General features: G+C 37.6%; 1 protein-coding gene across 4 annotated transcripts in view; it reads right to left on the bottom strand.

Moving 5' to 3' along the window:
* The window catches only part of LOC131809805 (protein argonaute-3), a 132,612-nt gene that overhangs the window by 28,296 nt on the left and 88,299 nt on the right, over nucleotides 1-16,017 (bottom strand). For all 4 annotated transcript variants that reach the window (XR_009345307.1, XM_059137232.1, XM_059137231.1 and 1 more), the window contains exons 8-12: nucleotides 15,868-16,015; nucleotides 15,335-15,454; nucleotides 12,444-12,566; nucleotides 11,931-12,064; nucleotides 8,546-8,730 (exon numbers count right to left, since the gene is read on the bottom strand). Coding sequence is in view for 3 of the 4 variants with exons in the window: in XM_059137232.1 (XP_058993215.1) it covers nucleotides 8,546-8,730; nucleotides 11,931-12,064; nucleotides 12,444-12,566; nucleotides 15,335-15,454; nucleotides 15,868-16,015 (710 nt within the window). In the remaining variant the exon portion in view is untranslated. The remainder of the gene's footprint in view (nucleotides 1-8,545; nucleotides 8,731-11,930; nucleotides 12,065-12,443; nucleotides 12,567-15,334; nucleotides 15,455-15,867; nucleotides 16,016-16,017) is intronic.

Raw genomic sequence — 16,017 nt, 5'->3', positions numbered from 1 at the left:
AAGACAGACCATATTCTGATCCAATAACATACCTTAACAAATTTAAAAGAACAGAAATCATACAAAGTATGGTCTCAGACCATAGTGGAATTAAAATAGAAATCAGTAATGGGCAGCTAGGAAATACAAATGTATTTGTTGGAAATTCCCAATATAGTGTGTGTGTGTGTGTGTGTGTGTATTTTTAAAGATTTTATTTATTTATTTGAGAAAGAGAGAGCACAGAGGGAGAGGGAGAGAGAGAAGCAAACTCTCTGCTGAGCAGGGAACCTGATGTGTGGCTCGATCCCAGGACCCTGAGATCATGACTTGAGCCGAAGGCAGACACTTAACCGACTGAACCACGCAGGTGCCCTCAATATATTTGTATATTAACATAATTCTGTGTAACACATGGATCAAAGAAGTCTTGGAAATTTAAAAATATTTTGAATTAAATGGAAATGGAACACAATCTAACAAAGGTTTGTGGGATGTAGGGTGCCTGGTTGACTTGGTAGAGCACATGACTCCTGATGTCAGGGTTGTGAGCTTGAGCCCCATGTTGGGTGTAGAGCTTACTTAACTAAGAAGACAATTTTTTTTGTGGTGGGATGCAGTGAAAACAGTGCTTAGAAGGAAACTTATGGTATGGAATTCAATATATTAGAAAAAGATCCAAAATCAATAATCTATGTTTTTACCTTATGAAAATAGGGGAAGAAAAAGACCTGGAACAAGCAAAAGGAAAGAAATACTAATAATCAGAGCAGAAGTCAATGAAACTGAAAAATAGGCAGACAAAGAAAAAAAGAGAAAACAAGAATTACTAATATTAGAAAAGAAAAAGGGGCGCCTGGGTGGCTCAGTAGGTTAAGTCTCTGCCTTTGGCTCAGGTCATGATCCCAGGGTCCTGGGATCGAGCCCTGCATCGGGCTCTCTGCTCCATGGGGAGCCTGCTTCCTCCTCTCTCTCTCTGCCTGCCTCTCTGCCTACTTGTGATCTCTGTCAAATAAATAAAATCTTAAAAAAAAGAAAAAGAAAAAGAAAAAAAGGTTATCACTATTGGTCCCATGGTCATTGAAAGGACAATTAAAGAATATTATGAATGATAGGCCCACAAATTTGATAACTTAAATGAAATGGAACAATTCCTTGAATGATACTACCAGAACTCACAAAGAAGAAATAGAAAATCTGAATGGGCCTGTTTCTTTTAAAGAAATTATATCAGGGGCGCCTGAGTGGCTTGGTTGGTTAGGTGGCTGACTCCTGATCTCAGCGTCATGAGTCTAAGCCCCACTTTTTATTGAATTATTCCATCAATAATTATTTAATCACAATTAAGAACCTTCCAAAAAGACAGTACCAGGCCCAGATGGTTTCACTGATGAATTCTCCCAAGCATTTAAATAGGAAGTGATACCAAATTCTCTACAGTTATCTTCTAGAAAACAGAAGCAGAAGGAATATTTTCTAACTTATTTTGAGGCCAACGTTACCCTAATATCAGAACAAGGTATAGACATCACAAGAAAGGAAAATTACAGGTTGATATAGTTCATGAACGTATATGTAAAAATCTTCAACATATTAGCAAACTGAATCCAACGATGTATAGTAATTATACACCATGACCAAGTGTGATTTAGCATGTGAAAATCAATTAATGCAACTGATCACATTAAGCAACTAAGAAAGAAAAACCATGATCATATCAGTAGATACAGAGAAGGCATTTTTTTTTTTTTTAAAGATTTTATTTATTTATTTGACAGAGAGAAATCACAAGTAGATGGAGAGGCAGGCAGAGAGAGAGAGAGGGAAGCAGGCTCCCCGCTGAGCAGAGAGCCCGATGCGGGACTCGATCCCAGGACCCTGAGATCATGACCCGAGCCGAAGGCAGCGGCCCAACCCACTGAACCACCCAGGCACCCCAGAGAAGGCATTTAACAAACTTCTTCATGCTGCTCATGATAAAAACTCTCAGCAAGGGGCATCTGGGTGGCTCAGTGAGTTGATCCTCTGCCTTCAGCTCTGGTCATGATCTCAAGGGCCTAGGATCCAGCTGGCATCTAGCTCTCTGCTCAGCGGAGAACCTGCTTCCCTGCTCTCCTCTCCCTCTCTCTGCCTGCTTCTTTGCCTACTTGTGATCTCTGTCTGTCAAATAAATAAATAAATAAAATCTTAAAAAACAAAAACAAAAACAAAAACTCTCAGCAAACTACGATTAGAGGGGATCTTCCCCAACTTGGTTAAAAAAATAAATACAGAAAACCTGTAGTTAACATTATTATTATTTTTTTTAAAAAGATTTTATTTTATTTATTTGACAGACAGAGATCACAAGAAGGCAGAGAGGCAGGCAGAGAGAGAGGGGGGAAGCAGGCTCCCAGCTGAGCAGAGAGCCCAACGCGGGGCTCGATCCCAGAACCCCAAAATCATGACCTGAGCCGAAGGCAGAGGCTCAACCTACTGAGGTACACAGGAACCCCCCCCCCCCCCCCCGGTAGTTAACATTATTCATACCCCTGAGAAACTAGATTCTTTCCCCTTAAAATAAGAAAGAATGCAAGGATGTCTCCTCTCACTACTCCTATTCAACACCATACTATTAACTCCTAGCTAACAAAAGGAAAAGGATATAAAAGTATACAGACTGGGAATGAAGAAACAAAATTGTTTGTTGACAGAGTACATGACTGTCTAGGCAGAAAAATCCAAAAGAATTTTTAAAAAGCCTGGAACTACAAAGTGCATGATACATGGAACTAGTAGGGCTGCATGATACATGGCAAAAATACACAAAAGTCAACCGCTCTCCTAAATACCAAAAATAAACAACAGGAATTTAAAACGAAAACCCAGCACCATTTATATTAGTACCAAAAGGAAAAAAAAAGATATACTTAACAAAATGTGTACAGGATCTATACAAAACTAGAAAACTTTGATAAAGAAATAAAAGAAGCTCTAAAAAGAGAGGAAGTTCATCTTCAAGCACAGGAATACTTAACATTTTTAGGATGTCAATTCTTTCCAGCCTGACTGATAGATTCAATGTAATCCCACTAAAAATCTCAGCAAGTTATTTTGCAGATATTGCAAACTAATTCCAAAGTTTACATAGAGAGGCAAAAGACCTAGAATAGCTAACACAATAGTGAAGAACAAAGTCAGAGAACTGATACTACCTGACGTCAAGACTTACTAAAAAGCCACATTAATCAAGACAGTGTAGTATTAGCAAATTGAGAGACATACAGACCAATCAAAACAAATAAAGATACCAGAAAAGAAACAGACTCACACAAATGCAGTTAATTAATGTTTGACAAAGTAGCAAGGGCAATTTAATGGAGAAAGACAGCCTTTGGTATGGTACTGAGAAAGCATCCACATGCAAAACAATGAATCTAGACACAGACCTTTTATCTTTCACAAAAATGAACTCAAAATGGGTTATAAACTTAGAGGTAAAAACAAAACTATAAAACCATTAGAAAGTAATACAGAAGAAAACTCAGGTGACCTTGGGGTGCCACTGAGTTTCTAATTATAACCCCCAAAACACCAACTGCGATAGAAAAAATGTGTTGGACTTTATTAATATTAAAGATGTTTGGTCTTTATTAATATCAGAAACTGTTAAGAGAATGAAGACAGGTCACAGACTGAGAGAACATATATGCAAAATATATACATGAAAACTTAAAACCAAAATATACAAAGAACTCTTAAAACTGAAAAGTTAAGAACACTTCCACAACATAAAAGTGGGCAAAAGACTGGAAAAGGCGCTTCACTAAAGAAATATAGATGGCTGGGGCGCCTGGGTGGCTCAGTGGGTTAAAAAGCCTCTGCCTTCGGCTCAGGGCATGTCCCAGGGTCCTGGGATCGAGCCCCATGTTGGGCTCTCTGCTCCGCGGGGAGCCTGCTTCCTCCTTTCTCTGCCTGCCTCTCTGCTTACTTGTGATTTCTCTCTCTCAAATAAATAAAATCTTAAAAAAAAAATTAAAAAAAAAAAAAAGAAATACAGATGGCAAATAAGCTTATGAAAAGATGTTCAACATTTTGTGTCATTAAGGAATTGCAAATTAAAGCAACAATGAGATACACCATACACTTATCAGAATGGCTGAAATCCAAAAAACTGATAGTATCAAACACTGCTGAGGATGCAGTACAACAGGAACACTCGAACACTGCTGTGGGAATGCAAAATGGTACAGCTGTTTTTTAAAAAGTTTAATTATTTAAGTAATCAATCTCTCCACACCATGTGGGGCTTGAACTCACAACCCAGAGATCAAGAGTCCCATGGTCTTCCAACTGAGCCAGCCAGGCGTGCCGCTACAGCCATTTTGGAAGACAATTTGGCAGTATTGCGATTTGATAAAGCATTTGTGCTCCTACTGATTTACTAATAAAGGCAGTTGGAAACTTATGCCTACCCAAAATCCTACACATGAATGTTTACAGCAAAAACTGGAAGCAAGGTAAAAATAGATGAATGGATAACAAACTGTGGCACATCCATACAATGAAATATTATTCAGCAGTAAAAAGAAATTACGTAACAAGCCACGAAAAGACATGGAGGAACCTTAAAGGCATATTGCTAAGTGAAAGAAGGCAATTAGGAAAGGGTAGATACTGCATGAGTCCCAACTACACAACGTTTTAGAAAAGGAAAAACTGTAAAGACATAAAAAGGCCAGTGGTTACCAGGGTTTTGAGGAGAGGGAAGGAGGGATGAAAAGGTGGAATACAAGGGATTTTTAGAGCAGTACAACTATTCTTTATGATACTGTTGTAAGGGCCTATTCAGTCAGAGTGGCCCCAGCCCAGCTGAACTGCCATTTTGTTGTAAAACTTAAATTGACTCCCCCCTCCCCCAGGGGAACTTACTTAAAAGCAAGTTCAGGAAGCCAATCCCAGGTAACAAAGTCTAGATACAAGGGTGGATCAGGCCAGGTGGAGGTATCCAATCAGTGGGGGGCACATACTGTCTCCTAACTACTAAGGAGTGTGATCCCCACCTTTTGGGCACCACTTTTCACCAAGGTGATAGGCTAGTGCAAATGTCTACAATGGGGTGAATTGTAGTTCAACTGGCCACCCATATGTGACCTAGCATGACTGTGCAGCTTTCTCTGTGTATTGCAATCTCACTGGCCACCTGTGTGTGGCCAGGCCCAACCACATGGCCTTTGCTCTATAAAAGTTGTCTGGAAAGCAGGGAGGGGTCGCCCTCTCTGTAAGGGGCGGCCCCCACCGGTCTGTTTGACAGTTGGTCTGAATCTTGATGCTTGGCACAAAATAAAGCTTTGCTTGACCTTCGCTTTGTATCAGTCTCGCTCCTTTGACCATGGACCCATTATTGGGGGACCCAATACTGTATATACAATGTTATATATTTATCAAAACCCACAGACATGTACAACACAAAGAGTGAACCTTAATACCTACTGTGGATAACATATTAATATTAATTTATCAGTACTGGTTCATTAAACATACCAAACAAGATGTTAAAAATACAGTAAGCTGTGTGTAGGGCAAGGGGTAAACATGTAGGAACTCTCTATGTGATCAGCTTAATTTTTCTGTAAATCTAAAACTTATTTTTTATTTTTATTTTTTAAAGATTTTATTTATTTGACACAGAGAGAGAGCACAAGCAGGGGGAGTAGCAGGCAGAAGGAGAGGGAAACGCAGGCTCCCTGCTAAGCACAGAGCCTCGGGCAGGGCTCCATCCCAGAACCCTGGGATTATGACCTGACCTGAAGGAAGACACTTAACTGACTGAACCACCTATGTGGCCCTGAACATCTTTTTATAAGATAACTGACCATTTGTTTTTCTGTTTTATGTCCTTTGTCTATTTTTTCAGTGAGTTGTTTGCCCTTTCCTTACTGATTTACAAATTCTTTGACTTTAAAACCTTCTATATTTTATCACAGCTTAAAAAATATCTTTGGAATTTCATAACTATCATTTATAATCACTGTACACTATTTCATCAATATACTGTAACTTACTCATTGTTTAAAACCAGTTCTTCTTTTTTTAAATTAACATATAATGTTTTATTTGTATCAGGGGTACAGGTATGCGATTCATCAGTCTTACACAATTCACAGCACTCACCATAGCACATACCCTCCCAATGTCCATCACCCAGACATGCCATCCCTTCCACCCCACTCTACTCCAGTAACCCTCAGTTTGTTTCCTGAGATTAAGAGTCTCTCTGGTTTTGTCCTGTTTCGTTAAAACCAGATCTTAATAATTTTTTAATATCACAGATATAATTATGAAAATTTGTACATACAGATTTTTCACTATTATGAATTCTTTCCAGTGAACACATTTCTGTAATTAAAAATACTGAATCACAGGTTAAAACCACATTTTTATACTTTTGATAGAAAGGATATTATCAATTTATTCTGCTGGGGCGCTTGGGTGGCTGCGTCAGTTAAGTACCTGACTCCTAATTTTGGCTTGGGTCATGATCTCACATAAGATTGAGACCCCATGTTGGGCTCCATAATCAGCATGGAGTCTGCTTGAAATTTCCTCTCCTTCTCCTTCCTCCCACCTGGCTTGTGCACATACACACTCTCTCAAATAAATAAAACCTTTAAAAAAAATTTATATTGGGGTGCCTGGGTGGCTCAGCCAATTGTCTGCCTCGACTCAGGTCATGATCCCAGGGTCCTGGGATCGAGCCCCGCATCGGGCTCCTTACTCAGTGGGGAGCCTGCTTTTCCCTCTCCCTCTGCCTGCTGCTCCCCCTGCTTGTGCTGTCAAATGAATAAAATATATATATATAAAAAAAAGAACAAGGCCATCAGTGATATATTAAAATTCTAGATTCACTGCATCGTCACAAGCGCTAAATATTGTAATATTTAAACACATATGCTAATTTCGTAACATAAAATTTCACTTTTATTTACTTGTAGTTTTCATTACCTATTAGTGAAAACCAACACTTTTTTTTTTTTTTTTTTAAAGATTTTATTTGTTTATTTGTAGGCAGAGAGGCAGACAGAGAGAGGGAGGAAGCAGGCTTCCGGCTGAGCAGAGAGCCCGATGTGGGGCTCGATTCCAGGACCTGGGATCATGACCTAAGCCGAAGGCAGAGGCTTTAACCCACTGAGCCACCCAGGTGCCCCAAACCAACACTTTCTATATATTTACTGGTTTTGTTTTCCTTGAGAAATTTTGGTTTATACTCTTTGCTCATTAATCTAAAAGGACATAGGATTATTTTCTTCGATCACAACAACGGAACAATACAGATATTTTAATAATAAATGAGCCTTTTGTTGTCTGCATTTGTGGCAAATATATTTTAGATTCTACTGGTTTCCATTTACTTATTTATTTATTTTATTTGGTTTCCTTTAAATTTAGTTATGTATCTGTGACCTACAGAAAACTCAATTTTTATGCAGTAAAACTAACAATTTTTTTGGGTGAACTATTCTTTCATTTCTAAACTTAGACAATTACACTGTTAGTAGTTTGAAAATTATACTTCCTTTGTATTTTTCTACAATTCAATGATTTATGTTTAACTTATTAATCTCACTAAATTTTAATTTGTTAACAAAAATAATAGCTATCATTTACTGAGTACTTACTATGTAACAGTTATTATTCTACACTCTGCTTACAGATGTAAATTTATTTCATCTTTATACCTATCTTGTATAGGTTAGTTATTTTTAGAATACCAATTTCAAAGATGAGAAAACTAAAGCCTATTATGGTTAAGTAATTCAGCTAGATTCCTACAGGTAGTTATCTGGCAGAGCCTGGGTCTTAAGCAGAACTGTCTGACTCCAGAGCCTGTGCTTCCCCTGGAACCCTTAAGGATTTACTTATCCGAGAGAGAGAGTGAAAGAGTGAGAGCGGATGAGGGGCAGAGGGAGAGGAAGAGGGAAAGAGAGAATCTCAAGCAGACTACCTGCTGAGAGCAGAGTCCAACATACGGCTCAATCCCATGACTCTGAGATCATATCAAGAGCTGGATGCTTAATTGACTAAGCCACCCAGGTGCCTCTGGAGTCTGTGCTCTTAACCACTACATTATATTGATATGCAAGTTATCTTAATGCCATTCTTTAAAAAAATTTTTTGATTTATTTATCTGAGAGAGAGAGAGATAGTGAGAGACAGCATGAGCAAGGGGAGGAGCAAAGGGAGAGGGAGAAGCAAAGGCAGAAGCAGGCTTCCCGCCAAGCAGAGGGCCCGATGTGGGGCTCAGTCCCAGGACCCTGAGATCATGACCTGAGCCAAAGGCAGCGGCTTAACTGACTAAGCCACCCAGGTGCCCCTCTTAGTGCCATTTTAAAGAAATAATTCTTTAACCATTGTTTTGTGATGCCTCCTTTACTGATTTGTCTTTTTAAAGTAACCCTACAAGGTTTTAAATATAGCAGCTATTAAAATATGTTTTAATGTTTCAAAATTTTAGGATATGTTTTAGCAAAATTTTAAAAGGAACACCAAGTACTCGAGGAAAAATGCAATCTTAAGATATCCTTACCATACACGGGCGTCTTCCCTGGCAGGATGACGATAATGAGCTGTAGCCCAGAGTAGGTGTTCTTGAGATGCCGGAACATGGGCTCCACGCTGTCTGCCCCCTGCGCATATTTGCAGAAGCAAGGCTGGCCCTGGATGGGCATCCCTGCATCTTTAGAAATCTTACGCAGCTGGTCCGTGAAACCCCTAGGAGAAGAAATCACTAAAACTAAATCCTTTGTCTAGTCATCCACACCTACAAAGTGGAATGGAAAGTTTGAGAAGTGAATAGAGAATGAAGCAACGATTTGTGTGCTCCGCATATGAAGAGGTCACCAAGGCTTACTGATATTAAAGGAGTGGCTGGTCAGTAATCGATTGTGCAAACTAGGAACACTGCTATATAATAATGTGGCATTGCGTAGTTTACAAAGGGCACTAGTGATAGAGTATGCTGGTTAAGACTTCAGTTCTAGAGTTAGGATGACAGGTTTCAATTCTGGTTCTGTTACCTGATAGCTGTGAAATAGTAAGACAAATATTTCAGCTCCTCTCATCTGTAAGATGATTACTTCTATTATAGGGCTGGTGTCAATAATAAATGACATAATACATGAACTCAGCAACACCACCCAAGACATGGTAAGAGTTTCATAAATTTAATCTACTGTTGTACATTTTCTAATTTGATCATGATGACATTCATAAGAAGGTGGTAGGTGAATTATTATTCCCATTTAGTAGATCAGGACATAGTTTCAAGGACATTAAATATCTCACCAATGTCAAAAGGTTAGATAAATGGTAGAGTCAGAAGTATGATCTAATCCAAAATTTGTTTCCACAATACTATGTATCTGAAACTAGGATAGCAGCAAAGATTGTATTCCCAGAAAAAATTAAGAATTAAAAAAAATAAAAAGTGAAACCACATTTAAAAACAAATGAAGCAGGTAGTACTTCAATGTACTTTTAGCCACACTAAAAACAACAAAAGACTAATAATTCCATATTTAAACAAAATTCTGCATTTAGCCTAAGATAAGTAATGATGTCATGATTTAACAATCACTTCACTTGTTTTTAAAACAAGAGTAAGGTCTTAAGTCAAGGATCTGAGTTATATTTGAGCAAAAACACTCATTCCCTCAGAGATGAAGCTTGTAGGAATTCCTTTCTTTTCCTTTTCCTTATTAATGTTTAATTCAAAAGGTATGAAGTTGGGTATTTTCAGTCAGCCTGAACAAGAACCATAAGCCAAAAGATTATGAGAGTTCTAGCAAACCATAAATAACAAATGTAAAACGAAAAGAATAACTCTGTGCTTGAGGAACAACTGAGAAACTTATTCGACTCTGGAGGTCGAATAAGATGATCACAGCATTGTAGTAAACTGTCTTTATGACAGTTTACTTGAAAGCAGGGAATGAAAACTTTGGGGAAAAAGTGTGTATTAGGGACGCCTGGGTGGCTCAGTTGGTTAAGCAGCTGCCTTCGGCTCAGGTCCTGCATAGGGCTCCTTGCTCAGTGGGGAGCCTGCTTCTCCCTCTGCCTCTGCCTGCCACTCTGTCTGCCTGTGCTCACTCTCTCTGACAAATAAACAAACGAAATCTTTAATTTAAAAAAAATGTGTATTAAGTGAACCTTAAGATATACATTTAGAAATTTGGAGCTAATAAAAAAAGTAAACAGAATAAAATAAAAAAAATCTTATTATTTCTCATACGAAGAAGGTAAGGCAAACTCTGAACTGGCCTTGTTGGTAAACTGGCCTCTATTTCTTTGAAGAACTATTCATTAGGGGTATATTTTTAGGATCTTATTAGTGGAGATTTAAATTAGACAATAATCATTTTCTTAAGAAAATTAGATTTTAGAGGAGAGGTAAATTTACAGATAAACAGAACAACTGTATTTCACAGAGAAAGTGACAAGAGCAAAGAGAGAAAATACTGATGAACTAGTATGTTTCGAGTTAAGACAGATTATTTCTAGCATCACAATCACAGAAGATTGGGTATTATTTAGAGAAGCAGGGATAGGAAGGAGGCATTTTCAGTAAAGAGCAGCATGATCAAAAAGAGAAAATAAAAATAAAAATAAAAAAAGTGCCAGGGAGATATAGGGAATACAGTGCTTCAGTTTCTTTGTCCAGAATATGGGAAAATAGAGAAGGGGCTTAAGAGGCAGGTGAAAGATTTTCAATGTCCTACTAGTTTTTATTGTTATTCTTTGTTAAGAAAATCCTGAAAGTTTTAGGGGGGCTGTAGTCACAAATGGAGGTGGTACTCTTTCATGACAGCATTGTTCCTCAAACAAGAATGACAGCAGAAGCCTTCGAGACTGCCAAGGTCTCAAAGACCTGAGGGTCCCAAGGAGGGAAGACCCAGAAGAAGAAAAGCCAAAGTGATAAAAAGAAACCAGAAGGGCAAGAATGGAGAGTATGTAAAGAAATAGTCAACTGTATTTAATGTTGCACAAATTTTGAGAAAAATAATGGCTGAGGAAAGACCATTAGAATTTATAATCGATTGGAGATCTTCCAGAAACTAGTTTCAGAAGAGCACTAGGATTTCATTTTTTTAAAGATTTTTATTTATTTATTTGACAGAGAGAGAGATCACAAAGAGGCAGAGGCAGGCAGAGAGAGGGGGAAAACAAGCTCCCTGCCTAGCAGACAGCCCGACGGGGAGCCTGATCCTAGGACCTTGAGACACTGAGCCGGGCAGAAGGCAGAGGCCTAACCCACTAAGCCACCCAGGTGCCCCAGCACTAGGATTTCTAAGACAGTGAGAAAATAGAAGGCTGGAAGCATTTATTTCAATTAGGTAAATTGAAAATTGATGAATTTTTGTTTTAATTTGAACAGAAGATTATTGAGCACTTATATGCTGAGGAAAAGAATCTGGGGAACAGGGAAAGTGGTAGAGATGGAGGCCAAATTTTCAGAAGTAAGTAAGTGAAAACGAAGAGTCAATCTTTTAAGGACCTCAACTGAGAAATAAGGACCTTCTTTAACCCTCACTTAAGAGATAGGTACTGTTATCTCTAAAAAGGTGAAAACTGAAGCATAATGAAATTATATCAATTATTCATGGTAATAAAGCTACAAATTGGTAAGGCTGGGAATTAAACCTAACCTATTTGCCATAAAAAGCCAATGATGCTCCTGTACCACATAAGCTAGACTGTTAGGATGCCTAGGAGAATGCATCAATGATTTTACCGACTAACAAATTCAGAATTCTCCATCAAACTATTGAGAAGAAACATTTTCAAAGTTTCAGTGATTAAATATATTCCCTATTGAGACAACACTGGTTAGAACATTAGCTGAGTTGTTTAAAATCGAAACATAAAACTGAAACACAAAAAGTTCCCCAAACCAAACTAATGACACGCCTTACTTCAGTATTTCTTCTCTGCACTGCCTCTGTGTGGCAAAACAAGCTATAGCCCACATTTTTATCTCAACTCCTGTGTGAAACTGCTTCCCCCGCATGTCCCACACTCCATGGCTTGGTGTGGCTACTGTCCGATTCTACAGAAAAAGGAGAAAGAGAAATAAGGCAAAAAAGAAGAAAACACTTAATATACAATTTACTTCACTGAGCTGATAAAGCATTTCAAATTGCAGAATTGATAAATATCTGATAATCATGTAAAATGCTGCTCTAAATCAGTATTAGTTATATTTTTTAATCATATAAACCCCAAACTATAAACTTAAGCAAAAATACCTTGAAACAAAAAAGTACTGTTGGAGCAAAAAAAAAAAAACCAACCTCCCCCCCCCACAAAAAACAAAACCACAACAAAAAAACACACCACTTTCCGAAACTCAGACTTAGCTAGGATGCTCTTCTCTCTGTAAATAGAAGCTGTATGTTTATATTTAAAAAATTATCAAGAGGTTTTACCCGTCCTCCATACTGCAGCATAGGTGCTGGAAGTACACGTCCGGTTACATGGGCCATTTCATCCCGAACTTTGAATTGAAACTCCTGAACAAATGGATCTGTTTCATAATTTGCACTTCTTACCTAACAGAAAAAATCGTAGTTACTTTCAGAACTTCCCCCAAGTCCCCGCTTCGTTCATTAGAAACCAAGTCCCCGCTTCGTTCATTAGAAGCCTCTGTTTTCTTTTCTTCACTATGTCCACAATGTTTTGGATCTAGTCAATGATGCCCTAAGTATAGGATGAGAAATCTTAATCTGGGATGACAGATCATGAATGGACCACAGGAAATTTGTGAACCTACTGGTAATTTACAGAAATTTAAATGTATTAGGCTGAAAAATAAGAAATTTCAATTATTTGCAATCTATGAAGATGCCAATTCTACATGATTAAATCTAATGCGCTTTGGAGAGGGTGGCCTAGAGATCAAAAGAGCAAGAAATTCCTGACCTAAAAAATGTTAAGGACTTCTAATTAGAAGATCCAGACATATGTTATTAAAATTTATTTTACATAGAGTTTGATAGCAGATATTGATGATCTTAAAGGCTTTTTTCCCCTAATTACTTGATTTACAACTTATATAAAATTACTTGAATATTTTCAGATAAAAAGTACCATATTATAAAATTATTCAATGCAATACACTTGAGACAGTTAAGAAAGCCAATATGATACAGATGATAATTTTTACATGATACATCCACAGTTACAAAGATAAAAAAGATTTTTTTAAATTTAAATTTTGTTAGTTAACATACAGTGCAATACTGGTTGATAAAGAATTTTGGGATGCCTGGAGAGCTGACTCGCTCAAGCGTCTGCCTTCAGCTCTGGTCATGATCCCAGTGTCCTAGGATCAAGTCCCACCTCAGGCTCCTTGCTCTGCGGGGAGCCTGCTTCTCCCTCTGCCTGCCTCTCCCCTCTGCTTGTGGTCTCTTTCACGCTCTCTGACAAATAAGTAAAATCTTTAAAAAAAAAAAAAATTTAATTCAGTATAGACTTGGACCTCAGAATATAATTCATGTTTATACCATGCTATAGTAACTGTGTTTTTCAAAACATATTTACTCAGTTTCAGAGTAAAAGTCAAATGAGGTTACTAAATAAAGGTGGTGTTCAAGTGTTTGAGGAACAAACCATTAAAAAAAACCCTATGTAATCTAAATATTTAAAAAGAATCTTCCCACAATAAGCAGAAGTGGTTGTTTAAGGTTAGGCACTAATGTTTCTTTAAATGCCATTCATTTCTGGTGTGTTTTAGTGTATCTTCATAGTAAGGTTACAAAGAGTAACAACTACTATAAATAAAAACTTGTTGTATGATGTGCTTGGTGTTAAGTTTTATAATTAATTTCTCCACAACAACTTTGTAACTATAAAAGGAGGTCTGTTATAATCTCTACAGAGGATAAGTCTAAAATTTAATAAAGTTAAATGACTGGCCTAAAAACCATCTAGCTAAGCAAGTGACACAGAATCTGAAACCGTGTATGTTCTGATTCTAGAGTTCCTACTCAATCACTGCACTAGTCTTCTGGATGCTGTAATTGCAATAATGTAACAGTAACAGTAAGTAAGTGAAGAAGATAGACTTTGGACCCAGAGCTGTTAAGATTCCAAAGCCTATGCTTTTAGCCATGGTACAATATTACCTCTTTGGAAGAAAAGTTAGAATAAACTGAGTTAGAACTAATTACTGAAATTTTAGAGATAGTGAGAGGTTTAGCCTCTTAAATGTCTTAAAATCCCATCATAATAGATCAGAAAAAAATCCATCATGAAAACCAACCTACATTCTCCTAATTAAGTATCATATAATAATTTTTACTCTTTATAAAACCATTTTGGAAAAAAGTCTCTTTTTCCCTGTAATTGGCTTATAAAATGAAAGGGCCAGTTTTTTTTTTTTTTTTTTTTTTAAGATTTTATTTATTTGACAGAGAGAAATCACAAGTAGACGGAGAGGCAGGCAGAGAGAGAGAGGGAAGCAGGCTCCCTGCTGAGCAGAGAGCCCGATGCGGGACTCGATCCCAGGACCCTGAGATCATGACATGAGCCGAAGACGGCGGCTTAACCCACTGAGCCACCCAGGCGCCCCAAAGGGCCAGTTTTATAATCCTTTTATAACAATCTTCACTATTACCCAAAGTAATATTCCTATTTCTAGACTTTTTTCTCTTCACTTGCACAATACAAAGGGTATTCAAAATGACTGGAGCAGTCTCATATTTCTTTATTCATCCTATACAGTTACCAGTCTGATGAAGGCGGCTAAACAATCGTACTGAGGGTTAAGACTCACCATTGCTAGTCATAATACACTGGCTTTTTTTCCTTCGCCCTTTCTCTTTTAGGTGGGAGGTAATGAAGTTCAGTTCACTAAATTGAAACATTGGTTCTGAGAGCAGCTGCTCTAGATTTAATTAAAGAGCTCTAGGTTAAATTACAAGGATCTAATGGCTCTCATAGAACACTTTAAGGGTTACCCCTAGAACACCACTAGATGACTTCGACTTCCATGATCCCTTTTAAATCTGACAGTCTGTGAAATGATTACGAGCTGATAAGGACATGGCTCTTTAGTTGTACCTCACCCCAACTTACTTTATTTATTTATTTATTTATTTATTTGAGAGAGAGAGAGAGAGAGAGAGAGAGAACAAATGGAGGAAGAAGCAGAGAGAGGAGAAGCCAACTACTTGCTGAGCAGGGAGCCTGACTCTGGGCTCCACCCCAGGACCCTAGGATCATGACCTGAGCCGGAGGCAGATGCTTAACACTGAGCAACCCAGGAGCCACCACCCTAAAATATTTTTAATTCCCATTTCTAGAGTCGAGTACTAACCAATCTGCTAATTTCCTCTTGTCTATCTGGCGCAGATCTTGCTGTTGCCTTGATCATTGTGGAAGTCTGATTGTCTGTTAACTTCTTGATACATCGTTGCCCTGCCACAATATTACAGACCTACAAACAGAAAAAAGTTTTGTACTGGATGTATTTATCTTTTTTAACTCTCACTGCCAATTACATGCAAAATTAAAATTTTAAAATCTATCACTAAACTTCTTTTTAATATTATGTTAAATAAAATAGTAAACAATACTGTTTTACAGTATGATTATTAACAAGATAAAATGTACACTGGATAAAAAGGCTGAAAAGAAATGTACCAAAATGTTAACAGTAGTTACTGTAGAGTGGTAGGATTATGGATGAAATTTTCCATATTATTTCATTATTAAAATTTTAAAATAAAGTAAAATTTAGAAACAGTTCAATCTCCAAAATAAATGTGAGAGCATGAAGTTATATGCCATAAAAAACCCCCAAAGAAAAAATGAACAAGGTAATATTAAAAAACAGCCTAAACACATTACTTCTAGTGGCAGGTAGGTATGTTTCTGTTCCTGCCCCACTTGCAGACAAGGAAGGTGTGGGTACTTCAGCTGAAGAGTATACTTTTCTCTGAAATACTGTGCTACTGTTCTCTCCACAGTTTGACCGTTTTCTAACTGTAAAGGAAAGCT

The sequence above is a fragment of the Mustela lutreola genome, chromosome 10, assembly GCF_030435805.1.
Source record: "Mustela lutreola isolate mMusLut2 chromosome 10, mMusLut2.pri, whole genome shotgun sequence".
Taxonomy (NCBI): Eukaryota; Metazoa; Chordata; class Mammalia; order Carnivora; family Mustelidae; genus Mustela; species Mustela lutreola.
This window is presented reverse-complemented; position numbering and strand designations above follow the sequence as displayed.